Consider the following 27,781-nt stretch of genomic DNA (forward strand, 5'->3'; position numbering starts at 1 on the left):
AGTCTGCTCTGACCAGCAAGCTTAGCGGCTGCGGACAGCTGAGGGGAAGCCCAGCACGGGTGCATCCAAGACTGGGCCTCCCTGGCCAGGCCAGCACAGAGACCCCTTTGAACGCCCTCAGCTTGTGCTGACCACACTCAAGCCTCTTGCTGGCATGCTCCCTCCTGCGCACAGATAGTGAAGCTTCTTGGAACTCAGAAGGTTTAGGAATTCTGGGATGACTTTATCTAGAGCCAGAGTGCCTGGTTCTGTTGTCAGTGGGATAAAGTGCTAAGTCCTTATCAGTCCTTTACATTTTTAACATGGACCAGTCTACTGAGGACATGCTTTGATGGGCAGCAAAAAGATGTTCAGAACGCAAGCCTTTGCGATCAGAAAGCAAGACTCTCAGAGAACCCTGGGCAGCTGAGGGAAACAGGGCAGGAATAAAAGTGAAAGCTGGCCTCCTCTGCAGGAGAATTGCTTTTGTCTCTCTTATTATAAGAGATGTGTTTAAAACTCCTTCCCTAAAGAAGTAGGAGTAAGAGTTATATAGATTAAGAGACCCTCAGAACAGGTAGCTGAGGTAGACAGAGAAAAGGAAATTCCAGATCCATAGGGAAGCAGGAGCAGAAGCTTGTGAACTCCTGTGGAGAGGAAGTAACTATACCTGGCTATACCTGGGCATTTCTTGGTTAGGAGTATTCCAGACCTGCTTCCCAACTGCTCCCCAGCCTAAAGCAAAAAGCACCACCATTCTGAGTCATGTGACCCGATTTTAAAGTATTTTATTACATAATCTTTTCATGGCACCATCAGGAGTAACAGAAAATGTTATTCCCAGTTCCTAACCACATCCTGAAAAATATACATTTGTATTTATATATTTATATCAATACTCCACCCCTATCCCATAATTCCACCATCTAGTATAGGTTTTTTGCTTAAAGCAAGAAACTATTCTCTCAGGTAAGAAAATATATATGGAAGCTAAATGAAGGACTGGTTAGAGTGACTGGGGACAGCTTGGCCATGGGGGCAGGGAGGAAGGGGTGAAGTCCAGGCTAGGCAGGATGCATCACTGGGGTCCAGCAGAGGTGGAGGAGGACAGTGTATAAAAAGGCAGCGTCAGGCAGGTGGACTCTGGTGTCCTTGGTCCATTAGGAGATGGCCTTTGCCTCAGGAAGGAAGGCTTCCCAGTACTTTGCCAGCTGCAAAGAAGTGGGGTCAGTAAGCAAGTGTCCCCATTTAGTGGCAGAGCCTGAGCCTGGAAGGGGAACAGGCACAGTGCCAGGGCACTCTCCCAAGTGCCGCAGCCACCCACAGGGAGGCCTGGGCTAAGGCCAAGCTGAAGAAATGGCTTTGCTGACAGTGGACCTTGGGACAGATTGGCCAGCCAGCCACACTGCCCTCACCTCTCTAGACTGAGGGAAGCATCAAGTGCAAGGGCAATATCTGAAGACAGTCCTGGTTCTACCCTGGAGGAAGTACCCCCATGGGGGCCACAGCTTGGCTCAGCTCAGTCAGCTCCTCACAGGCAGCCACTGTTTCACATACTGATTGGGGCCTCAGCCTCAAGAGGGTTAGGTGGTATCACGGGGTTATAGGGAGAGGAGAGCTGGGGTTTGTTCTTAAAAACTAACTCATTGTAGGATTAGGGCAATCCTGCTTAGGAAGAGACCCTACTGGATGCGCCACGTTAGAGAACCAGGACCTACTTTCAAGTATTGATTAAGCAGGGCCCAGCCCCTCTGAAGCAGGGCCAGATCATCCTGTCACCAAAGCCATAAGTAGGCAGCTGGCCTTCGGAGCAAGCAAGAGAGGATGAAAGCCATGCATAAGTTACATACCTGCTGCTGTGAATACAGGAGTGTCTCAAGGTACTTGATCACGTGGTTTTTGAAGTCCTTGGATTTCTCTTTCTAAAGGAGACAGGATTCTACACTGACCATCCAGACAGTTGCTCCTTCCCCTCTTGATAGGGTGCTGATGTTTTTTGCTGACCAAGGCTGAGCACAGCCTCAGAAAGTAGAGACAGCAGCTGGATTGGCTATAATTTCCAGCCAAATAGCCTCTTGCAAGGTTTTCTTGAATGGTGGCAGGGTGGGGAAGGGGAGTAGAGGGTTTATGACAGCTGCAAGCTTTGTTTTGTGCTCTGGTCCAGCAACAAGTGTAGGACAGCCACTTTGCCTCAGGAACAAACACACAAACATGAACACACACACACACACACACACAGAAGGCCACGCCTGTTCACAACAGCTGCCAAGTCACTGGCACCGCCATCTGTCTCCCTACTCAATAGAGACTTGGACAAAACCAACAATGTTACTAAACCAGGCACTGCACACTTGTGAGAAGTAGGATCTTCTATCTCACCTCAAACCGTATCACTTCTTTTCGGACCACAGTTGAAATCCTTTCAAAGTCCCTTTCATACTGAGTCACCCGAGACTCCCACTGGGAAGAAAAGGAAAGAAAGGATCACTTAATATATTATGGTATTAAGTCTTTACCTTTGAATAGAAATTCTGTATCTGAGACCTCAATTGGCATTTGTCTGTCCCTCTGGGTAAGATTAGATATGGAGATTCAGCACGTAAGCCAGAGTCCAGTAGAAAGCCATCTTTCAGGCTGGCTGGGAAAGAGATGCCGTGTGCCTCAGGCCAAGCCTGGTTCCTAAGAAAGCTCTGGTACCCCAGAGGCTCTGGTTTAGGTATTCGCCAGCAAAGCTGGGAGCCCCACAGAAATGAATTTAGTTCTTACCGGGGGGGGGCACATCTGAATCATCTTGGAGCTTTTCAAAGACCCAGCCAGGACTGCTCCTGCAGAGATTCTAATTTGGCAAGTTTGAGTGGAACAGGAAAGGACAAGGAGGGCCAGGTCTCATGGCAAGCCTGGATCATTCTCAGAGGCTTCCCCAGCAGCTGTCCTTTAGACTCAATCAGTTCTCTTGCCTGCTGTGGGGTTCTAAGCATCTGGGTGGGATGGGACCCAGGCTCATTCAGGAGCCAGCAGAACACCCCTGCTGGGCTGCCTCGGGGGCCTCACCTCTACGATCTCATCCTTGGCCTGTTGCAGCTTGTCAGGCTTGTTGGCCCACAGCAGCCGAGCCTCAGCCTCCCGCTTCTTCTGCAGTGTGGCTTGAGCATCCTGCCAGCGCTGCCACATCTTCATGCGCTGGTCAAAGGCGGCCTGTGAAGGTGGAGGTTGGGGAAGAGCACAACCAGCCCTTCAGGAGCTCTGCTGGCTCTGCCTTGGGGGGCTCTCCCAGCAGCTGTAGGGAAGGACCGAGCAAGGGTAGGTTCTGCAGCCACGTGTTAGTGCCCAGCTGGAAGTTTAACATCCAAAAGCACAAGCTTGGGTAAGACTCCTCTCCAAGGATCCAGTGGGCCAGCGCCATGCTGCTTCATGCTACTCCCAAGGCTGGAGGGCTGGGAGCACAGTAGGTGACCTGATGCTGGTGCCCAGTCCTATGGCTTTGGAACTGCCTCTCTCAGACCAGTCAGTTCATGAGTCTACACACTTTCCCTGAGTGTCTGCCATGTGCCAGGAGCTAAGAATACAATGGGGAATGAAACACATGGGCCTGCTTTCATGGAGCTTGTAATCTAACAGGAAAGGCTGACATTGTACTACTAATTGCCAATAAGTAATTATAAGCATGCAGAGTACAGAGAAAACAAGCACAGTACTGTAATAAAACTTGGGATCTAGCTTAGCCTGGGAGATACATCAGGGAAGGCCAACCTAAGGAAGCAAACTTTAAACTGATACCCGAACAATATACAGGGTGAGCTTAACAGATCTTTAAATAAACACTTAAACCTACCACAGGGACACACTGCTTTCATCTCATCCATACATTCAACTGTTCTAGGCTATCAAGGCCCCCAAGAAGCTCTCCAAAGTCCACCTGCTGGTTTTCCATGTTTCTAGCTCCTTGACCACAATCAGTGTTTCCAGAGGATAGCTGTTTGGCCTAACAAAACCATCCTGCACCACCACTGGCTTTGTAGGCTTCAAGAGGCCTGGATGAAAGACCTGCGTCTGGGGCAGCCTCCCAGCCCTGCTCCTTTTGCTCCCCTTCCCTACAAGAGCTCCCTGGATGTTTTCTAGGCCTCCTTAGTGCAGGCCTTTGCTGAGACTTGAGCCTTAGGGAGTGAAATGACACCAAAGTTACCTTCCCCCGCATTGTCACTGCTGCTCACCTCAATTTCTAAACAGCTGAATGTCAAAGGATTAGATAAAGGGTGACCTCAAATCCAACCTAATCCCCTGGGCTAACTGTGGTACAGCTGCAGGTTCAGCAGAAAAGAAACATCTGTTCATCTCTCCAACCCCATAGCTAGCTCATGATTATGAGGAGGGCAGGTGAGGGGTCTCTGAAAAAAGACGAGCTTGCAGTTCTGTGCTCTAAGGCGAGCTGCCCCAGCTAGGCCTCCCTCACCCCTGTCCATACTGGCTCACCTGGCTTGAAGGTCATATCCAAGTGCTGAGCTCTCCAGAGACCCCAAACAATACTGCTCTCTGAAAGCTTCCCCAGAGAGAACCCTTCCCTGGGACGGCTCTCCAGTCTAAGTAGTCTGACCAGTTCCAAAAACTCCCAAGCAGGTTATTTTTTCAGCCTCTTATCACTCTGGAGTTAGCAGCAAAGCAAACAGCAAGGGGAGAGGACAATGAGCAACCTCACAGGCTATATTAAGCACCTCTACCACGGAGGAAATGAGAGTCCTGGGTGCAGCTTGGCTCTTGACAATACAGGAGCTCTCTGGCGAGGGCGAGGTTGGGGACGGGGAGTGGAGGTGGCTCTGCTCCAACTCAGAGGCTCATACATTCTGGTCCCAACCTGGGTCAGGCAGACTCAGGCCCTTTTAGGGCAGGCGCCAGGCTCCCTCTTGGCTCTTTCCTCTGTCTCAGGGAGGCCATGTGAGAGCTAATATCACTGCCCGGTGAAGCTTCCTTGGCCACTCTGAAAGGTCAGGGGAAACCAGAGTGCCCTGGTCACCAGAAGAGAAGGTGAGGTGCTTGACCTGAGGGGCAGGCTGCAGTGTTTCTACCGGTGTGGTCAGCAAAGCTCACAGAGGGCTCTGGTGACAAGCTCTCTTGGCCCCCTGGCCACACTCCTCCATGCAGCCAGTGCCAAGCCAGTTCTGTTTAGTTACCTGACTGCCCACATTGGAGGGACAAGTGGAAGCCAGCAAGAGCTCTTACCAGGGCAAAGCCGCCGCTTACTGTTAAGGAGGCAAAGACCAAAGGACTGAGGAAGTCACTGCTCCAGGGGGACAAGACCGCAGGTCTCTAATAAACCTTGCTTGAAGAAAGGAGCATAGAGGATACTGTCCAGCTTCAACAATAAGGAGGGCCCTACTTGGAAATTCAAGAGTGGTCTTTTCTCCAAATTCATTTAAAAAACTGGCTGTGGGCCTCAATGTGACTCAGTGATAACTAAAAGTTTAATGGACTTTTTGGTTTACGAGACACCTTCTCTTTTGAGAGTAGAAAAAATTATTTCGAGCTATAATGGATGAAACCATCTTGGGAACGGGAAGAGCAAAGGAAAAGACAAATTAAATCAAGTGGAGGAGAAAGAGGAAAGGAATGAGACGCTTACACGGACTATGGCCAGGAGGCGAATATAGTCACTCAGGAGCTCAGCAAGGAGGAAGAAGTCATTGTTGGCCTGTTCCTGGTGGAGCTGCTCGATCTTTTCTTCCACCTCAGCCAGCTGGGAGAGTGCCCGTGACAATGCTGTGTTGTCCTCAGAGCTCCCGAGCATGGCGAGACTCTTTGCAAACTGGGATGTGTTCAGCGCTAGCTCTGGAAGGAGGAAGATAGCAGAGACCTCTGATCTCCCAAGGAAAAGGGACAAGTCGGCTGGCACTGCAATGGATGCCTTAGCAATGCTGGCCCCCGCATGTCTGGCAACTGTGGGCTCTGTAACCTAGTCACTTACACCACAGCTAACTGTATTCAGAAAGTGAGGGCAATGCAGCTCGGTCACTTGAGCAGGGAGAGGTAACTGCTGATCTTAGTTTCCCTAGGTTAGGCTTACTTGGAAGAAGCAGCTCCAATATTCCTGGAGAACCAGGGGCCAGTTAATAAAAACAGGCCAATGGCATGATTCTGATTTTTACGTTAGAGCTTGTGGTAAACAGCCTTCTGCAAGAGTGAGTGTACGCACACTGCATAGTTTTGCATGCGCCAGAGCAGGACAACTTTGTTGTATTTTAAGCTTTGGTTCACTCTCCCCGCCCCCCCTCCCCATCTCTTTAAAAATGTAAAAACCATTCCCAACCCAGAGCAATAGGCCCATGGCCAGATACAGCCCATGGGCTGGGTCATATTTTGCCAACCCTTACATTGCCCTCATTCTAATGGTTTTCTGCCTGTTTAGAGTTCTGATTATCAGCATGTTTAAGGCAGAAAAGGAAAGCATTCAAACTTGGTAAATTTCACTAGCTCTTAAGTAAATCTCACCAAAGAAAGGTGAAGAAGGGTCAAGAGACATATATGGTTTCCCGCATTTACATATTGCTCATTGGACCATGTAGCTAAGGCATGTAACATCATTTTGGATATAAGCCACCAACTCAAATGCCACCAACAGAAGCCTACATCCCAGGTCAAGCTGTAACTGGGATGGCTTCCCTGTACCTCTCCCAGGTAAAGAGTACAATGTCCTCAGTGGTGGAGTCATGTTTCTTGCCAGGAGATGCAGGGCATATCTTTTCGATAAGAACATCAAGGACCAGGTGGGCTGAGAATTTCAACTTGAATGGCTGAGGCTTGGGAACAGCATACCCTCCCATCTCCAGCTCACTGGAGACATCAGTTTCCCCCACTTCCAAGTGCATTTCGGAGGTTTGTTACCTTTCCTGTGGTTGACTAGAGTTTCTACAACGGCATGCAGTTTCCGTAAGCGCTGTTCCTCACACTCTACCTCCTGGAGCTTCTCCTCAAACCACTGAAACACACAGGCCCAGAGCTTTAAAGGAGGCTACTCATACAGGTGTAGAGCAGTCTTTCCTTAGCAGTTTTTTTGTTTGTTTTTTAAAGGGACTGAATTATCATAAAAAGAAAGTCTCTAATCTCAGAAATTTCAGGACTCCTCAAGGCTTCTGACCCATAAGCCTGAGGGGGTACGGAAAGCTGAGAGGCACAGGGCTACTCACAATGTCTGATTCATTCATCTTGATGGTCATTTTGCTGACTGCATCTGTGGCTCTGTTGAACATCTTGAGGAGACCAGCACCACTGAATGTCTGGGTACCCACGGCGCGTGGCAGCTACAAGACCAAGAAGGCAGGGTGGCAAGTTATCTGCTGCCCCTATTTTAGGTTCAGAAGAATTAGTATCCATCAGATGGCATGCCCAAAACTTGCCAAACAAATTATTTGAACTGTAGCTTGTTATTTTCAAAGGCAGTTAGACAAATCCATAACTAGCATGTAAAGAGAAAAAAAAAAATCAAAGGACCACATTAAATAGAATCAGCAAAATTTTCAGCTTCTGATATTGTGTGCAGAAAGAAAGCAGAGTGTGTTATGTGGCCAGGTGACCTCAGGTTGAGATAGTCTGCCCACCTAGGCATGAACTGCTTAAATACCAAACACGCTTTTGTTAAAAGTCAGAAGTTCTTTTGGATGCATGCTCTGCACACAGCTAAACTTAAAATCTTGAGACACTTTGAAGTCGTGCTGCAATTCCATTTGGATTTTCCTCAGTGAACAAAGGTCCAAGGACAAGAACATAATTTATTCAGATTGAGGCTACTTTTAGGGACAACCTAGTTAAGTCAAGCATTCCGAATACTTAGAAACAATTTGACTAGTTCAGTCTTCCCACTCCTTTCCGAAGGCATGAAAGGGATGCTGAAGAATCTATAGTGTATATAGTATACCACGCTGAACAATTAGATTTTAGTGCCCAGGACTCTTGAGGCACTGGTTCTCAACTCAGGGCCATTTTGCCCGCTAGGGGACATTTGGCCATGTCTGGGGATAATTTTGCTTATTAAAACTGGAGGCTGGGGGGACTTCCCTGGCAGCGCAGTGGTTAAGAATCCACCTGCCAATGCAGGGGACACGGGTTCGATTCCTGGTCCGGGAAGATCCCAGATGCCGTGGAGCAACTGGGCCTGTGCACCACAACTACTGAGCCTGCGCTCTAGAGCCCGCGCACCACAACTACTGAGCCTGCATGCCTAGAGCCTGTGCTCTGCAACAAGAGAAGCCACCGCAATGAGAAGTCCAGGCACCACAACGAAGAGTAGCCCCCGCTCGCTGCAACTGGAAAAAGCCAGCATGCAACAATGAAGACCCAACTCAGCCAAAAATAAATAAATTTATAAAAAAATAATAATAAAACTGGGGACAGGGAGGTGGGGGAGGGTACTGGCATCTAGTGGGTGAGGCCAGGGATGCTGCTAACCCTACAAAGCACAGGACAGCCTCCACAACAAAGGATGATCCAGCCCAAATGTCAGCAGTGCCACTGGAGAGAAACTCTGCTCTAGGGGTACCAAGCAGGGCGTGAAAATGAAAAGTGGATTTAGGGATCCCAGAGGAGAAAAAAGATTTAGAGCATTAGACAGAGAATTTTTAATTTAAAAAGTTCATTTTGGGGGCTTCCCTGTTGGTACAGTGGTTGAGAGTCCGCCTGCCGATGCAGGGGGCGTGGGTTCATGCCCTGGTCCGGGAGGGTCCCACATGCTGCGGAGCGGCTGGGCCCATGAGCCGTGGCCGCTGAGCCTGCGCATCCGGAGCTTGTGCTCCGCAGGGGGAGAGACCACAGCGGCGAGAGGCCCGCGTACCGCAAAAAAAAAAAAAAAAAGAGTTCATTTTGGGGGGGAAAATAACCCATATACTTAGTACCATTTTCTTAATTAGAGTAATACATAGGATATGCAAATTAAAGAAAAATGTAAAAATAAAATGAAAAAATAAATACAATAGTCCTACCCTGTCACTTATTTTCTTCTAGTTTTCTTTCCTATGAGATATAACATTGTTTTATTCCAGTGTTTCTTTTGATCCTTAATGACTAACATATTTCTTCTGCTCTATTTATATGTTGTTTCATGTTTCACTTTTTATAGTTCTTTTTTTAAACTGAAGTATAGTTGATTTACAGTATTGTGTTAGTTTCAGGTGTACAGCAAAGTGATTCAGTTATATTTTTTTTCAGATTCTTTTCCATGATAGGTTATTACAAGATACTGAATATAGTTCCCTGTGTTATACAGTAAATCCTTGTTGTTTATCTATTTTATATATAGTAGTGCATATCTGTTAATCTCATATACCTAATTTATCCCTCTCCCTCATAATTCTTTAAATGTATGCTTCCAATGAATTTCTGTATATTCTCTGTTTATGATGAGAATTAAGTATTTGTTGTATTGATATATTTCACCTAATTCTCCAATTATTAGCAACTGAGCTGTCTCTAGTTTTTCACAATCATGAATAGCCTACGCATAGCCTGTTAAAAAAGACTGTCCACTTGAATCAACACTTTTGCTATATGCTGGCAGTTCTGTGCTCCGTGGTAACTGGTTTTGAACTAAAACCCCTCAGCTCCTGGCACAAAATAAGCATTCAATTTGAGCCAAGTAGTAACCTATGAAAGACATTCCAAGGACCTGCCCAACAGATCACTGTGTTGATCTAATAAGACAAAGACAAAACTAGGTTGCAGTTTGACCTCTACAACCAGTTACTTTTATTTATTTATTTTTTTGCGGTACGCAGGCCTCTCACTGTTGTGGCCTCTTCCGTTGCAGAGCACAGGCTCCAGACGCGCAGGCTCAGCGGCCATGGCTCACGGGCCCAGCCGCTCCGCGGCATGTGGGATCTTCCCGGACCGGGGCACGAACCCGTGTCCCCTGCATCTGCAGGCGGACTCTCAACCACTGCCCCACCAGGGAAGCCCTACAACCAGTTACTTTTGACTGCAGGCAGAGCTTCTTTTATTTCAGAGGCTGAAGAATACTTGTCACTTTTGGGTGCTTACAAACTAGGATGTAGTCTGAGACTAGGCTATACACGGGTGCTCAAATATTTGTTGAATGAACTAGTTTCATTTCACAGGGGCAGATATGAATTGTGAAATTCAGTTTGTACAATACTAACCTCTTCTTTTTCCAAGAACTCCCTGACATCAGGGTCCTGTAACATGGTAGGATGTTTCACAATCCTCTGAAGGTACCTACGGGGTAAGGAGTTATCTGGTTAGCTGACCCGGCCTCACAAGGTTTGGAGTATCATACAGGGGTACAATGTCTCTCATTACTTTAAAATGTCCTCAGATAAGGCACTTAAGTACAAGCACATTCAAGTTCATATTCTTCACGTTTCCAAAAAGGGAAGAAAAATCACTGCTCAGAAAGTGACCTCAGAGCCATTCATGTTTGACTGTTGAAGGAGAATTTGATTGCTCACTCAAGGTGGGGAAAGAAAAGAAGATGTTCTGTTCCTGAGGTGGGAAGGAAAGAGACTTAGGAAAGGTTAGAGATAATATGGAGGTAGGAATCTTTAATTCACTCAAGTTTCACCACTACTAACTCCAGCAAGTATCTCATCGTAATTAAGTCTTAGTTTCTGCTTCTCATTTGTTCTCATGGTATTCAAGAAAATAGTTTTAGGGTACTTACCTTTCTAGAGCAGCCCTCCGTTTTTCAAGAAATTCTGCAGAAGAAGAATCTTCCTTCCCAACTTTTACTTTTGTCATTCCTGGAAAAGAATTTAAAAAGCAAAAAAAAAAGAAAAAAAAACCCATATATCATCATGAAAAGCATAAGGCTGTAAAAAAAAAGCCCACAGGAGGAAGGCAATGAAGACAGCTCTACAAAATACAACCGAAGTCCACGTCTATGTCACGAGCAGGCATGAACAAAAGGTTCTTTTCATGACAGTCAATTTTTAAACTAGTCTTAAAGTGCTGAAGGTTCTACGCTCTGGGATTTCCAGAGCATATGTTTTCTAAAAGGGGGCCATGGGGCTCTGAGTAGAGATTAACAGACATCAGTTGATTGTAATGGGAAGATTCCTTGCCCCATCTCCTTCCCCTCATTCAGTTAGTACATTTCAATCTGGAAGGAACAGCAATCATTGAAGACTCCAGGATACCAATACAAACACACACACACACAACTGTAGAAGCTAAAACCAGAGCCTCCTATTGCACTCAAAGAAAGAGACCATGTCAAAACATACTATTTCTCTAGACCACGTGTAATTTATAGGAAAATGCTGGAAATAATTTTTTTAATTAATTAATTTTTGGCTGCGTTGGGTCTTCGTTGCTGCGCGCAGGCTTTCTCTAGTTGTGGCAAGCGGGGGCTACTCTTCGTTGCAGTGCATGGGCTTCTCATTGCGGTGGTTTCTCTTGTTGCCAAGCACGGGCTCTAGGGCTTTAGTATTGTGGCTCGCGGGCTCTAGAGCACAGGCTCAGTAGTTGTGGCACAAGGCTTAGCTGCTCCGCGGCATGTGGGATCTTCCCAGACCAGGGATGGAACCAGTGTCCCCTGCATTAGCAGGCGGATTTTTAACCACTGTGCCACCAGGGAAGTCCCGGAAATACTTCTTTTCTAACTGCAAGAGTCTACACTGCTATTAAAAGTAGTCTCATATACTAAGTAGAAAGTATATGGCAGAAAGAATGCAAAGGAAAGAATCTAAGCAGAATTAAAGACCACAGGCTTACCTATTAGGCTCTTCTCCGGGGGAGGAGGGACGATAAAGCCATTCTGGGAGTGTTTCTCTGAAAGCTTCTCATAAAGACCCAGAAAGTCACTAAATCTTCTTTTCACTGCAAACTGTTTACTTCTGAACATTGGTAAGCTCGTCTTGGGGAAAGAAAAAATACAAGGCGATCTCATTTTAAATAGGGGATGAATGAGTATCTTAAAAGTCATCCAGCTGACATCAAGGGAATCTTTTTCCCAGATCCCTGTCATTTAGCCACTTGGTAAATAACTTTCTCTGAGATTCTTACTCTTGTTTGTTTGTTTGTTTGTTTTCTGAGCTATAATCCCCTCTGGCTGTCTGGGAATCTATGGAGCCCTTCTCAGAATAATGATTTTAAGTGCATAAAATAATATACATTAGATTACAAAGGCAACTAATTAAATTCAAATGTGGTTTTACTTGCAGGTTAAGGGCTCTTGCTCTAAGGAAAGAGATGTTGCAATCTAGTTTAAAGCTAGAATTCTATGGTCCTCTATTAACCCATTCACCCTGCACTGACTTATTAAGGGTATTAGCTGCTGGAATTAAAGCAGCCAAACGGAAGAAAAGACAGAGTAAACAATGCCCCTAAGGGGGGAGGATCAGACGAAATCTCTATACTGTAGACACTTTAACCTTTAAAGTGTCACAGGATCTAGAACACAGGGGCAGGTCAACAAGTAGTAGAGGGATAATATAAAGAAAACTTCTAGTAAAAAAGACTAGGCCTACATCATATTGAGAGATCATTTAATACTCACCAGACAGGCAAAATTTAAGAAGGTGGGGCCTTGCCAACTGCTGGCAGAGAAGTGTGTCAATGGGAACTTTTACATACCGCTGATGGAAGTATAAACTGGCACAAGGACTTTAAAAAGCAGTTTGTATTCCTTTTCTTCAACATTTGCACTACCTATGACCCAGGGGAACTATTCCTGAGTATATACCCAAAAGAAACTCTTCTTATGTGTACACCAGAAGACATGTGCAAGTATGTTCACAGCGCATAATTACAAAAACTGGAAACATGCCAAATATTCACAACAGGAACATGAATGTATTATGCTATAATCACAAAATGGACTAATTAACTACAGCTACACACAACATGGATGGGTCTGAGGAACAATGGTAGTAAAGAAAGCACTATATTTAGCATGATACCATTTTAATGAAACTCAAAAAAAAAAAGCAAAACAGTACATTGTTTAGAGATACATATGGGAAGACTTTTTAATAAAGGAAATGAGAGACAACTCAGGAGAGTGGTCGCCTCTAAGGTATGAGGCAGGGGATAGGAGAGGGAGAAACACGCAGGTAGATTCAATGGTACTCATCTTAAGACTGGTGGTAGGTTCGGGGCTTCATTTTTTATGCTTCATAACCTGCATACAACAACGTGTAAGTTTTGTATGCATTAATATTATATAAAAAAGGAAGACCAGACCCGAGGGGCAAAAGGTTAGGGAGAGCATTAAAAGAAGTTCCACATAGGAAACCTCAGAAGAACTGATGATTTTTAAACAGGTGATATAGTTTGGGGTGATCCGCCAAACTAGCTCTAAGCCACATAGCTCTTAAGAGGGATGGTACTATATCAGATACACCACATGTCTTAATAAAACTTACAAAGTTTCACACTGAAGTGTTAGCTCTCTGGAAGAAAAGTGGAAAGGCTCAGATGAGATTACCAAGGGGATGCAGACTTGCTCCATCTTGAGTAAACTTGAAGGAAGATGTTGACAAAGAAACTAAAGAAATACCCAGAAATAATCTGAATGATGACCTTCTTGGTATGAGCACCCAAGTCTATTAAGGTGGTCATCAGCAGGGTCATTTGGACTCACCTGTGTTGTAACTTTGTAGGCCACATAGGCATTCATACCATCCCCTGTGGGGAGAAAAAGAAAGCAGGAGAGGATTATTCTGTAAACCAAAGCAGAACTAATCTTGCTAACATTTAACCAGGAATCATAAGCCAGCCACAGGAGCTGTGTACAAGAAGGGATATCTGTTTCATCTCTAAGCTTTATATACTATCCTATAATCCAGTTCCTACTTTGTCTCAGGACCTCTGTGGCGCATATCATGGCCCCATGGATGCTGGCTGGGCCCCAGTTTAAGTCAGACAAGAGAGTCAGCCTCCTGTTCCAAAGCCAGGCTCTATTTATACCCTCCACAAAGCAGCACTGGATACTGACAATCCATCGCTTGTTACCATGCCAGTATTTGGGCTAGTTACACACATCTGTCTAAATCCAAACAATTCTCTTGCTGTATAAAGCAGGAGGAGGAGAAGGAAGCAAATGATGTAAAAGGAAACAAGAAGTTCTACCCTAAGCTAGCTCTGGGCTCCATTTGCTCTTTCAGAAGTACTGCGCCGGTCCCTCCACTGGTGCTGGGGGACACTGACCCCTCTCATCTAGCATGTTCACCCAGGGCAAAGGGCCTGGCAGGAAGACACTTCGGCTGCCTGATGTCACACAAATCTCTCTTTCCTGGAGGAATTATTTTTCTGAAAAAGGCTTTGACTGTTCAATAATTTGGGATTCAAGCAATTGTTTTTCTCTGTGGTAGTGTCCTGACCTCAACCACTTAGGGACATAAAGGCACCATTGACTCCCTGAGCAGTGAAAAGACACACATTGGACTCGAGACAGACATAACTCCAGTGCTGGGCTCTGGCACATTAGGCTGGTTTCATTCCCTTCCTTCCCACCCCGATTCTTCCCCACACCAACCAGGAAAACGTAGGTCAACAATTACTAGCTGCCAAAGCCTCTGAACTGGTCCTGGGGTAAGGGCCCAGGGGAGGAACGTGCAGTTCTAGACCTGCAGGGTCACATATTACAACTTGGGTTCACCGAGATGGCTGGGAATAACTGCTTTTATAAATTACACAGAGAAGTTGGAGACTGTACAGGAAGAGAGGGCTTGCTTTCTTCATCTATCCAAGCCCTACCAAAAGAGCAATGTGACACAGACCTACTAGAGAATGGACTTGAGGACACGGGAAGGGGGAAGGGTAAGCTGTGACAAAGTGAGAGAGTGGCATGGACATATATACATTACCAAACGTAAAATAGCTAGCTAGTGGGAAGCAGCCGCATAGCACAGGGAGATCAGCTTGGTGCTTTGTGACCGCCTGGAGGGGTGGGATAGGGAGGGTGGGTGGGAGGGAGACGCAAGAGGGAAGAGATATGGGAACATATATATATATATAACTGATTCACTTTGTTATAAAGCAGAAACTAACACACCATTGTAAAGCAATTATACTCCAATAAAGATGTTAAAAAACAAACAAAAACCAGAAACTATTTAAGTAAAGCTTTAGAAATTATATTTATTACCACTGTTAGTTCTCTTCTAAACCACTTAAACTATATCGCCTAATACTACTAAGGGTGCTTACCACCGATAAAAGGAAAAAAATCTAAATTTACTTTATAAACTTTCAAATTTTCATTCACAGTTGCATAGTCATGGTCAAATGTCCAAAAGGTCAATTCCATGATTTAGTGCCTGCAATTAAGGAATGACTAAGTGCAAACATACATAAAAACACAGTAGTGAAGTAGGATCTTCAGACACTTTGCCTGCTTATCAGCTGTTTTTACTGAGGCAATGTGTAAAAAAAGAGACATACTTTCATGTCCAGAGCTTATAAGATGTGGAAATGTCCTAGAAATGCAGCACTTTTAAATTTGTTAATTTCCTAAATAACTTCAGGAAGTTGAAAATGACATATGCAAATTACCAAGGCTCTAAAAAGCAATATCCTGGTAGTGAGGCTCTTATTTAGATGCATGTGGGAATGAGAAGCTCATGTTGAGTACACAGCCCACGCAAACAGAAGGTGCTGTTATAAAGATCAATATGAATCTTGACGTAGCTGGTTTCTTGGCATCGACATGACTAAGAATCTACTATGGTGCAAAGGGATGAAGGTTTATCACCAAAAGTGATTTGTGTTTAAATAAATCTGATCCACGGGATGTTTAAATTACTGTTACACATTGAACTGTGTCCCCCTAAAAAAGATATGTTGAAAATCCTAACCCGTGGTACCTCAGAATGTGACCTGACTTGAAAACAGGGTCTTTATAGAAGAAATCAAGTGAAAATGGGGTCAGTAGGGTGGGCCTTAATTCAATATGACTGGTGTCTACATAAAAAAGGGACCTTTGGACAGAGACAGACACACATAAAGGGAAGATGATGTGAAGGCACCAGGGAGAATGCCATGTGACAATGAAGGCAGAGACTGGAGTGATTCATCTGTAAGTCAAGGAATGCCTGAGGCTCCAAAAGCTAGAGGAGAGGCACGGAACAGTCCTTCTCTAGTGCCTTCAGAGGAAGTATGGCCTCACCAACACCATGACAAGACTTCTGGCCTTCAGAACTCTGAGAGAATAAATTTCTGGTTTTTTTTTTTTCCTTTTTTTGCGGTACGTGGGTCTCTCACTGTTGTGGCCTCTCCCGTTGCAGAGCACAGGCTCCGGACGCGCAGGCTCAGCGGCCATGGCTCACGAGCCTAGCCGCTCCGCGGCATGTGGGATCTTCCCGGACCGGGGCACGAATCCGTGTCCCCTGCATCGGCAGGCGGACTCTCAACCACTGCACCACCAGGGAAGCCCTCTACCAAGGATTTAAAGCAGCTAATAACTAGCCTAAAATCAATGTTTATATAGAATATTCATAAATATTAGAGAGGCAAGAGAGAATCTTAAACATGTAATCCAAAATTCTGGTCCAGGTTCTACCACGGGCCATACATTGTGACCTGACAGGAAGGCTACATTTCATTTATTGGTTCTCAATTTCCTCTACTGGTGGATGAGGGAATTGTATAAGATGCTCATAAACATCCTACCAGTGCACCAGTCTAGGAAAAGTAAAACTCTACAGTTTAATAACAAACCATTTTGGCATAAAGTCTAATTAGATTTTAAAAATTCTTGTTCCTAGTTCAGAACAGACAAAGGGTTGGAAATCACATTTTTCCTCTTAACCATACAAATATCACCCTTACTTAATAGAAGGAAAAAGCTCTGTGCAGCCTCTTCTCTTAGAGACTATACCTGGAACAAGGAAAGTCGAGGGCTGTTTGCTTTCCGCTCACTAAAAGGTCTCACAAGCTTGAGACACAGGAAGGCTATCCTAAAAATCCACATTCTGGTCAAAGTTAAGTATTGTGCTTTTTGAAAATCTAATTTAAATTTGATCAAAATTCAACCTGGGTTCTTTAATCTTTACCTATGAAAGAGAGATGCAGATTTCCCCACTTTATTAGAATATCAAGAGTACATAGTAAAAAGACATGTAACAAGAAATCCAAATTTCTTGAGGGAAAAATAAATCCAGCATCCCAAGATTTTAAAACGTGTTTTTAGGGTGCTTAAATGGAATTTATGATCTCAAGAGGGAATAAAATGGTGTCAACAACTCTGTGGGAGAAGCCAATTTTGGGTTTTTAAAAAGGGATTCGAATAATATTTGATTTTCTGATTTTTCTTTCTTAAGCCAGAAAAGGCCTAAATAAGTACTGGTAACTGCTGTTTCTGGCCTTGGAAGCATAGCAAGGGGCATAGTTTCATAGGAAAGATAATGATGAAGTATTTCACACTAGCTAGTTCAGCTCTGGAGGTAACCATTAAGAAATTAGCTAACTGTGCTTTCCACAGCCATATCCTAACATCACAGGGAGTCCCAAGTACACTTACCTATCTTCTCAGGATCAGTTATACCAACTGTCAAGTCAAATTGGTCTTCCTCTTCTTCTTCCTCTAGCTTTTAAAGAGAAGACAAATCGTGAGATACCCCAAAAAAAGGCTATATTAATTTTACTCTGCATTAACATTACATCAATATAATAACATATATTAGATATAGATATATCCTTCTACACATCAGTGTTCAGCTCTGTCCATTCCCAACAATCTTGATGAAGCAACTTCCACTACTTTAAGTTGGAGCTTGCACGAAGGTCTTTGTTACATCTATTCTCTTAAAACATTATTTTGATCATAACGAATAATTACTAGGTTTTGGAAGACTTGCCGCTGTCAGGCTAAGGAGGGAATGAGGAGACACTATACTCTTGAATATGGGAGCTTCGGACACTAAATATCATTAATGACCATTGAAAGCCTCTGTGCCATCTTCTGGGTAACAGATACTCTGCCCAGGAAAGAGTCCTTTATTGGATTTTGGCTGTCCATTAACCATAAGAGTCTTCTTCAAGAGTCATACATGTTATATCAAGGTTCAAACTCAACTGAACTTCAGGCTGGCAGCACAGTCCTAAACATCCAAAAGAAGACCAACAGCACAAATTCTCACCTCCTCATAGCTTGGCTGGGGCTTAGAAGAATTTGTGGCCTCCTGTGGAGGAAGAGAAATGAGTGTTTTGGCTGGCACCTTCTTCTGATTATTTTGTGTGCTGTCCAGGGATAGCTCCACTGTGGCATCTAAAAATAGTTGATATTTTATAATGAAAGAAGAGTCAGAAAAACTGTAAGCTAGAAAAAATGGACCTAAGATACAAATGCAGTAACACTGGGGGAAAAGTACTGTTTGCCACATCTGAAGACGACACTGTTGTTTTACCACAGTTTAAGAATGTTCACAATTACAGTTTTAGATCATCTTGCAAAGATTAAGTTATGTTTAATATACGCTGTCCAAGGGGGATAAAAATATATTGCAATATCTGAAAATCTTTCTAATCAAAATAGTTTAAAAAAAAGTGCTAAAGAGCTGTCTTTGTCTAGGAAAATCTCAGCTGAACAGAACTCATTCCCTAAGTGCTCTAGGGAGGGGACTTTTAAAAGAGCATTATGTACCATTTTTAGGCATTACAATTTCTTAGGCAAATAATAAGAACGCACTCTCAGCTAGGAGCAATGGAGCTAGAAGTTCAAAGCCTAAATAACTGAAATTTTTTTTTTTTAATAAAGAAAAATATAAATATCCATTAGGGTTTGGCCTGATCAGTAAGTATTCAATTCTAGCCTTAGGGAATTCAAAGAGAACTGTTTCTTTTTCTTTTCTAGACTTTCATTTAGAGCTAAAATGAAACCAGACAGAGGGGTCTATAAGGCATAACCAGGTCCTAGATCAATGTTATTGTCATTAAAAGGGCTTCCCTGGTGGCGCAGTGGTTGAAAGTCCACCTGCCGATGCAGGGGACACGGGTTCGTGCCCCGGTCCGGGAAGATCCCACATGCCGCGGGGCGGCTGGGCCCGTGAGCCATGGCCACTGAGCCTGCGCGTCCAGAGCCTGTGCTCCGCAACGGGAGAGGCCACAACAGTGAGAGGCCCGCATACCACACAAAAAAAAAAAAAAGTTAATCATGTCTATAAACAAGGTTGCCAGACTGTCAGAATCCTATCAGGATTCTTTTCCTCATCAGGAAAAGAGAGGTGGTAATATAATCTGGCCCTACTGTAGGAGTACAAACCACACAAAAAGTATGCATAATGAACATGCTAGGGTGATAGGATTCTTTGAAGCAAGCAACCAGCTAAAGTATGTTTAAGAAATTCATATCATGCAGGCACCACATAAATAATTAAGTTATCCAATCCAATAAATGTGACTGAAAACGAAACAGGAATTCAAACATTTAAAACCTTTGGCTTATTAGAGTGCTACTAAAAGCCTTTTGAAGAGCTGTGCATTTTTTATTGAGAGTCCTGTGACAAATGTGACAAAACTTACATCAAAAATGCTTTTTTCTTTGTACTCTTGATAAGAGTAATGGAAGAGCCACTGGACTCCATCACAGAGATTCTGACCATCACTAAACTAATCATGTAGAAAGTATTAGAACATTTAAATTTCCACAGTCAATAACTGAAATATCTGAGAAACTACTCAAGTCCTAAACTAAATGTATCACTGTAGGCATTCCTTTCTATAGATATCTTAGGTTCCTTTCTTAGTAATGAGGCAGTCATTGGCTGCTTTTGAAAACAGTTGGGGAATGAAGTAAATCAGAACCTTCATCAGCAATAAATATGTCCCTAATAAAGATCTTCTACATGTTCATATATAAAACCCAACCATGGGGTAACTCAGTCACACCAAGATTTCAGGTCTTCTTAAAGGGCAAATCATATAAATGTTAAGTTCCCAAAGACAGAAAAACTTTCTTTGCAGTCTGCCATGTAACTAGATGATTCATTATTTGCATTTCTCCTCAAGAAATTTTATCCCAAATGTAAACATTAGCAGAATGAACAGTGGGCACTTAAGTTTCATAGAGGAAAGGAATTGGAAAATATATGAAATCTTTATATTCCTTCTTCTAACCTCTTCTTCCCTTGTCATGTCTTAATTTCGCACCGAGTTCAAATGTGAGAGTCCTCCCAAGATCCTCCCTTCCCAAGTCCACCCTCTCATCTCTTCCCTTCCTTATCATTCTCTCCTTTGAGGGTCTCATTCACATGGCAGTTTCAATTACCACCTCTAGGAAGTTGATCCCCACATTTAAAATTTAAAATATCTAAAACCCAAACTCACTCTCCCCACCTTCCAACTCAAAGCTAGTTTCTTCTGTAGAATGTAGTTCTCAAAATGGTACCATTTTCTTCCTAATCCTTGGGCTTGAAACTTTTGACTGTCTTCAATCCTTATTTTTGGACACCCGTTATTTCCAATCACCAACACCAGATTCTGTTGATTTCAGTTTTTGAAAAGTTTTCACCTTTCTTTTCCTATTTCCATTACCTTATTTTTGGTCTTTACCATTTTATTCTTGAACTAATTTGTGATTGCCTTCTGACATCTCCAGTCTTTGTCCATTGCAATCCGTTTTATATAATAATTTTACCAGGTCAGTCTTTCCTCACTTTGCCCATATCACTTTCCTTACTCAAAACTACCAATGGTTCTTAATTGGCACTAGGATGAAAATTCAAATTCTAATTATTACTGTTATCTAAAATCCTCCTAAACAACATTTCCAGACTTACCTTCCATGGCATCTCTAAGAAGCCCCTGTTTTGGCCCACTGAGTTTACTGACTGTCCCTCAAACACACCATATACTTCCTGCCTAACCATTTGCACCCTTTCTCTTTTTCCTACATAAATCCTGCTTCTTCCAAGAAGTCTTACAAAATCACTCTAGAGCAGAGCTTATCAATGAGGGCACTACTGATATTTTGGGCTGGATAATTCTTTTTGGTGAGGGGCTGTCTGTGTACTGTGGGGTGTTTAGCAGCATCCATGGCCTCTACTCAGCAGATACCAGGTGTGACAAACAAAAATGTCTCCAACCATTGCCAAATGTCTTTGAATGTCTTTGGGGGTGGTGCAGGGGAAGGACCACCTTTTGTTGAGAACAGGGCAGTCCCTCTCAACAAAAAATTATTGGGCCCAAAATGTTAATAATGCCAAGATTGAGAAACTCTGTTCTATACTAGTATTTTTCAAACTGCAGTCTGTTGTTCACTGGGGAATTGTGACAGTGATTCAGTGGGTTACAAACAGCATTTTAAAAAAAGAGAAACAACTGAAAATTTCAGATTGTATGGAGGGTAGTAAAGGCAAGTCATTTAATAAAACTTTTAGTTTTATACAAGTGCATAAATATTTTGGATTATGACACAAAATGTATTTCTTACTATGAGTCTTGGTCATAAAAGTCTAAAACCACTGCTTTAGTCTCACCTCAGACCCCTCTGAGCTCCTGTGACCTAATATTTCTATCAGTCCTCTGGCCACATTTATATTATTGTTTAACAATTTGTCTAAATCACATTCTTAAATAACTGTATATTTATGTCTTACTCCCTAAACCTGTAAGAATCGTGATGGCAGGTACTGCCTTTTATTATGTTTTGTTTATTATGTTTTAAGCTAGATTCCTAGCTTAAGTTTTGAGTCCATACTTGCCTGCAAAGAGATCCTGTGGCTCTTGGTCTTGTTCCTCATGGATCCCATTTTCTTTGGAGCCACTGTTGATGGGAAGAAGGGAAGCAATTCTCTTTGGAGACTGGGGCTTACTCTGAAAACAAAGAAATACTCTGAATACTATGAATAAAATTGTACCATTAAAAACAAACCTAGAGGACTTCCCTGGTGGTCCAGTGGTTAAGACCCTGCGCTTCCACTGCAGGGGACACGGGTTCAATCCCTGGTTAGGGAACTAAGATCCCCCATGCTGCTTCACATGGCCAAAAAAACCACCAAAAAACAAACCAACCTAGAAAGTGACTTCTGATGCACCCCTCAGTTGCTCCCCCAGGTGTTTAGGGGTAGACAGGATCACTAGTCAGCCAGTTTAATAAGCAGCAAATCATTATTAGTTATGTAAGTGTGGCCTGAGTGATCACAGAGCTAAAATAAACTCACACATTTTAGGGTTAACTTCTAACCCTATAACCCTGCTGAAATGCCCTACCCCAAAGCACATGATGCCAACATGGGTATGTGTATACAAAGATAATTTTCAAAAGAACCTGTCCAAATGCATTTCTCCTCAGTTGATGACCTTTATTCTTTCAAATGCTGACAGGGCACATTCTAGTGTCCAGGACACCACACTAGAGACCATAAATCAAGCTCTGATCCTGACTTATTTTGTGGCCTTGGCTGAACCATTCACTGAAGCCCAGTTATGTGGATATTACCGACCCTCCCGACAAGCAAAGGAAGGTATGACACTTCAATGTTGTTTGTAAATATAACTTATCTTTTCATCCTTAACTTACAGAGACACAATTTTCAACCAGACTCGTGTCAGGCTAGCAGAAGAAAAACCAGCCATGCTTAGCCTACAGGCACATGGTGAAAATACAGTCAGTCCATGGCCTTTATCAAAAGCTCAGTGATCCGCCGCAAGCAAGTGTGGGGTGAGGCCCCAGACCGGTACCAGAGTGAACAAAGCTGGATTGTGTAGAAAACTAACAGAAAGCTGAGAATCTGACTTCAAAAGCCATGGTGTCATATTAGAGGGTTTTGAAGTCAGACCCCAAGGCCAAATCAGTTAAAAGACCTGACTTAAGGAATCTTTTATGAAACATTTCCTTAACAAATCTGAGGGTGTTTGTTCCTTGGAAACAGGCCCTTTCTGACCCAAAAGAACAAAGTGAAATGACAGATTTATTGGGTACTTTGAGTCTGTCATGCAAACAGCTCCATCCCAGTACTGGGGCCACCCTCAGGGAAAGAAACTGTTACCAACATGTAGATTTATACTAGCAAACAACGAAATTTTCTACGCTAATAAAATTTAATGAGCTTTTAGTTGTATGTGCTTAAATGTTACCAATTCTGTTAGAGACAGTGATCCTGTCTTCTAGCTGCTTCCACAATCTTAAAAAACAACCAAAAAAAAAAAAAATCACTGCCGAGACACAGACCACAAATAATAGGGCAAAACCAAACCCTACACTTCCCTTTTGCCTCTTAAATTGCCAACTACTTTCTTACATACACACGTCCATCCTATACATGCTCTTGTGCTCTTGTACAGTATAGGGAATCTCATAAAAAGCCATCTGATGTCTTTTAATTCAGTTCCCACTAATACCAGTTGCCTCTAGATGGAGGTCTAAGAGAGATTAAAACTCAGATACATTAAGAATATACGTATATAAATGTAATTTACTAGTAGCTCACCAGAGAGACTAAAGAAACAGGAAAAGAACAGGTTAGAATTTACCCATTTTTAACAACACCGAGAAGAACCCATTCTTGTGATACGAAGATGAATAAAGGCACCTTTCTATTTCTGTTTTATCATCTAAACTTGGAAGTTTAAAGATTAAGAAAATTTTCTGGAGCAACGCTAGAATAGCAGTCTGTCTGGGAGAAAATATTTGCAAACGATCAGACCGACAAGGGCTTTATTTCCAAAATATACAAATAGCTCATACAACTCAATAACAAAAAACCAAACAACCCAATCAAAGAATGGGCAGAAGACCTAAAAAAACATTTCTCCAAAGAAGACATACAGATGACCAACAGACACATGAAAAGACGCTCAACATTGCTAATTATTAGAGAAATGCAAGTCAAAACTACAATGAGGTATTGCCTCACACGGGTCAGAAGGGCCGTCATTAAAAAGTCTACAAATAACAAATGCTGTAGAGGGTGTGGAGAAAAGGGAACTCTCTTACACTGTTGGTGGGAATGTAAATTGGTGCAGCCACTATGGAAAACAGTATTGAGGTTCATTAAAAAACTGAAAGTAGAGTTGCCATATGATCCAGCAATCCCACTCCTGGGCATATACCCAGAGAAAACTCTAATTCGAAAAGATACACACACCCCAATGTTCACAGCAGCACTATTTACAATAGCCAAGACATGGAAGCAACCTAAATGTCCACTGATAGATGGATGGATAAAGCAGATGTGGTATATATATACAATGAATACTACTCAGCCATATTGCATGGACCTAGAGATTATCATACTAAGTGAAGTTAGACAGAAAAAGACAAATATGATATCACTTACACGTGGAATCTAAAATATGATACAAATGAACTTATTTACAAAGCAGAAACAGATTCACAGACAAAGAAAACAAACTTAAGGTTACCAAAGGGGAAAGGGGATGGGGAAGGGATAAATTAGGAGTTTGGGATTAGCAGATAAAAACTACTATATATAAAATAGATAAGCAACAAGTTCCTACTATATAGCACAGGGAACTATATTCAATATCTTGTCATAAACCATAATGGAAAAGAACATGAAAAAGAATATATACACATATATAACCAAACACACACACACACACACACACACACACACACGTATAACTGAATCAAGTTGCTATACACCAGAAACGAACACAACATTGTAAATCAACTATACTTCAATCAAAAAAACAAAAGAATAGCAGTCTGTCTTTCCCTATACTAATCAGAAAAGACAGATCCAGATGGATGGGATACTGTGGTGACAACTAGAGCACAACTACTGTCATTCTTCCTCTACCAGATCCTCTTCAAGCCCAAACCATACTTTGCTTGACTAGAACTGTGATGAAAACAAAAGCTTGTGCACTCTTAGTAAGCTAGGTAACAACTACCTTTGAGAATAGAACACTGCTCCTCAAATATACTCTGGGACTCCATTCCAAAAACCACTAAAGGCTCAGTTCTAGGAAAGCTGAACATAGTTAGACTGATTATTGTATTTACTATTCTAACTTTTCCTCAGTAGTTCTTTTATAAAATTAATCTATGTACACAAAACTTTGTATTCTGTTTTTGCCCCCTTTGTCATCTGAGCAGTTTTTTCATGTCTTTAAGGTTGTACAAAAATCCCACTTTTAGTGACTTAACTCTCTATCATATGTGTATACTACAACATAGTCATTTCCCTAATGATGGGCATTTAGACAGTTTCCTGGTTTTTATTTTTATCATCACAGAAAATATGGTTATGTCTATCCCTATATATAAGTCTACATCTGATTATTTCCTTGGGATAGATTCTTAAGCAGAATTATTAAATGAAATTTTCAAAGGCTCTACTAAGCTCCCTTCCAGAAAGATCACAATTTGCATCCACCCCCAGGCCCCCACCCCACACCACCGCAGCAACATTAAGCCTTCTCTCTCTCTCTAAAAAATCTTTGTATGTTAACTAGTTATAAGTTGTCTTGTTCCCACATGTTTACTGGCCATGTGAATCCCTGTGATGTGTTTTGGTGTCCTTTGCCCATGTCCTTTTTCTATGCTAAGTTAGCGTTACTTAGATGTACACTTCTCTTACATAAGTATGTTAACTCTCTCTCCGGCATATTGTATAGTACCCATGCCCCCAATTTTATCTCTTTTCTCTTTGTTTTATTTTTGATCTTAGCAAATTTATTCTCAATTGACTGATTTGGATTGGCACTGGCCTATTTCTTTAGGCTGAAGAGTACCCAGCACACAGTTGTCCTTTGAGGCATATTCTCAAGTTTTACTTAAAATCAAATACAAGAGAAGCTGAGCAGGACTATTTTTAAGGATAAGAAGAAATGAACCCCTGTTCATGGTACCCAACATTTATACAGGACTGTTAATAGAAAACAAGTCTTCCATGAGACTAGAGTTTATAATAGCTTACTTCTCATCAAAATAAATAGCCACCTGGTATTAAAACATATTTCATATGCCCAAGGTTAAAAGGCTAATTTTCATCAGTATTAAGGAATGATTTATATTAAAAAGCTAATTTTGAAGCAACAGTTTAAATTTTAGGAAGGACTCATTTTTGGGGGTGGAGGCACACTGATTACAGAGTGACAAAATCAATACTAAAAATAAGGCTTGCTTTATAATCCATATTTTAAAAATCTCTTAATAGTCACAAAACTTTGAAGGGAGCTAAATTTCTAGGCAATAGATAAAACTATTTTCTGTGATGAAATTTTTTAAATTTATTTTTTATTGAAGTATAGTTAATGTACAATATTGTATAAGTTACAGGTGTACAGAACAGTGATTAACAATTGTTAAAGGTTATACTCCATTTATAGTTATTATAAAATATTGGCTATATTCCCTGTGTTATACAATATATCCTTGTAATTTATTTTATACATAGTACTTTGTACCTCTTAATTCCCTATCCCTCTATTACCCCTCTCCCTTCCCTCTCCCTTCTGGTAACCACTAGTTTGTTCTCTATATCTGTGAGTCTGCTTCTTTTTTGTTATATTCACTAGTTTGCTGTATTTTTCAGATTCCACATATAAGTGATATCATACAGTATTTGTCTTTCATCTTTCTCTGTCTGACATATTTCACTTAGTATAATACCCTCCAAGTCCATTCCTATTGTTGCAAATGACAAAATTTCATTGTATTTATTTTATATTTATTTATTTTTTTTTTTTTTGCGGTACGTGGGTCTCTCCCTGTTGTGGCCTCTCCCGTTGTGGAGCACAGGCTCCGGACACGCAGGCTCAGCGGCCATGGCTCACGGGCCCAGCCGCTCCGCGGCACGTGGGATCTTCCCGGACCGGGGCACGAACCCGTGTCCCCTGCATCGGGAGGCGGACTCTCAACCACTGCGCCACCAGGGAAGCCCCAAATTTCATTTTTTTTATGACTGAGTAGTATTCCCGAGTGTGTGTGTGTGTGTGTGTATGTGTATTTTTTTTTCACCACATCTTAATCCCTTCATCTGTTGATGGACACTTAGGTTGCTTGCATATCTTGGCAATGGTAAATAGTGCTGCTACGAACATTGGGGTGCATTATCTTTTCAAATTAGTGTTTTATGGATATACACCCAGGTAGAATTGCTGGGTCATATAGTAGTTCCATTTTTAGTTTTTAAAGAAACTTCCATACTGTTTTACAATTCATATATATGTGTTGCAATTCATGGTCGTTATTATCATTACTTAAGCTCAAATCATTCCATCATTGGCCAGTGGGAACCTCTTCAAGTTGGCTCTGAGTATTTTTGATGTGACCCTGTAGTTTTTGAAAGCTTCCTTGTTAACTGTAATGACAAGATTGTCCAGGCTCTTTTTGTACGTTTCCTACCTCACACCTGAAATCAGCCTGTTCTACGAGAACCAGAAGCCCTGGTTTCTTGAAATACTATTTCAAGACCACGGTCTGAGCACTAGGGGTATTCAGAGGTACCTGGGTTCATCAGTGTATCTAGAGCTTTTCAGTAGAAAGATATAGATACACACATTTGTTTTTAAAATGTTTCATGTGTTCATACTGACATTTTCCATTCAAATATCAAGACTACAAATTTCAAGTCTCCTTTCTTTCATATAAGAATTCTGATTCTCGAGAACACAGTGGATGATAGGATTAGACTGTCTCATAAGTACTCACTTGATTTATCCCACATTACAGTCTCAGGATAACAATGCTGATACTATCACCAACTACTATGATTACTGAAAACAGTTAAACATTTTTTTGCAAATGTTATCCCCATTCCCTTTCCTTTTTAAAAAATATAGTTGTGGGCTTCCCTGGTGACGCAGTGGTTGAGAGTCCGCCTGCTGATGCAGGGGACATGGGTTCGTGCCCCAGTCTGGGAAGATCCCACATGCCGTGGAGCGGCTGAGCCCG

At 42.4% G+C, this 27,781-nt stretch overlaps 1 protein-coding gene across 2 annotated transcripts in view; it reads right to left on the minus strand.

The window, feature by feature from the left end:
- Window positions 1-747: 747 nt before the first annotated feature.
- The window catches only part of SNX1 (sorting nexin 1), a 35,787-nt gene continuing 8,753 nt past the window's right edge, over window positions 748-27,781 (minus strand). The window contains exons 2-15 of one of the 2 annotated variants that reach the window (XM_022579742.2): window positions 21,618-21,729; window positions 18,057-18,184; window positions 17,438-17,504; window positions 13,559-13,602; window positions 11,689-11,830; window positions 10,637-10,715; window positions 10,116-10,191; window positions 7,155-7,268; window positions 6,853-6,946; window positions 5,594-5,799; window positions 3,031-3,174; window positions 2,359-2,439; window positions 1,830-1,901; window positions 748-1,190 (exon numbers count right to left, since the gene is read on the minus strand). In XM_022579742.2, the coding sequence (XP_022435450.1) occupies window positions 1,140-1,190; window positions 1,830-1,901; window positions 2,359-2,439; window positions 3,031-3,174; window positions 5,594-5,799; window positions 6,853-6,946; window positions 7,155-7,268; window positions 10,116-10,191; window positions 10,637-10,715; window positions 11,689-11,830; window positions 13,559-13,602; window positions 17,438-17,504; window positions 18,057-18,184; window positions 21,618-21,729 (1,410 nt within the window). In that variant the 3' untranslated portion in view covers window positions 748-1,139. Of the gene's footprint in view, window positions 1,191-1,829; window positions 1,919-2,358; window positions 2,440-3,030; window positions 3,175-5,593; window positions 5,800-6,852; window positions 6,947-7,154; window positions 7,269-10,115; window positions 10,192-10,636; window positions 10,716-11,688; window positions 11,831-13,558; window positions 13,603-17,437; window positions 17,505-18,056; window positions 18,185-21,617; window positions 21,730-27,781 lie in introns of both variants that reach the window. The other variant, XM_022579743.2, reaches the window with a different exon arrangement.

This window comes from Delphinapterus leucas, chromosome 2 (assembly GCF_059928025.1).
Source record: "Delphinapterus leucas isolate spDelLeu-1000000601 "Yukka" chromosome 2, BTC_Dleu_Yukka2, whole genome shotgun sequence".
NCBI classification, from domain to species: Eukaryota; Metazoa; Chordata; class Mammalia; order Artiodactyla; family Monodontidae; genus Delphinapterus; species Delphinapterus leucas.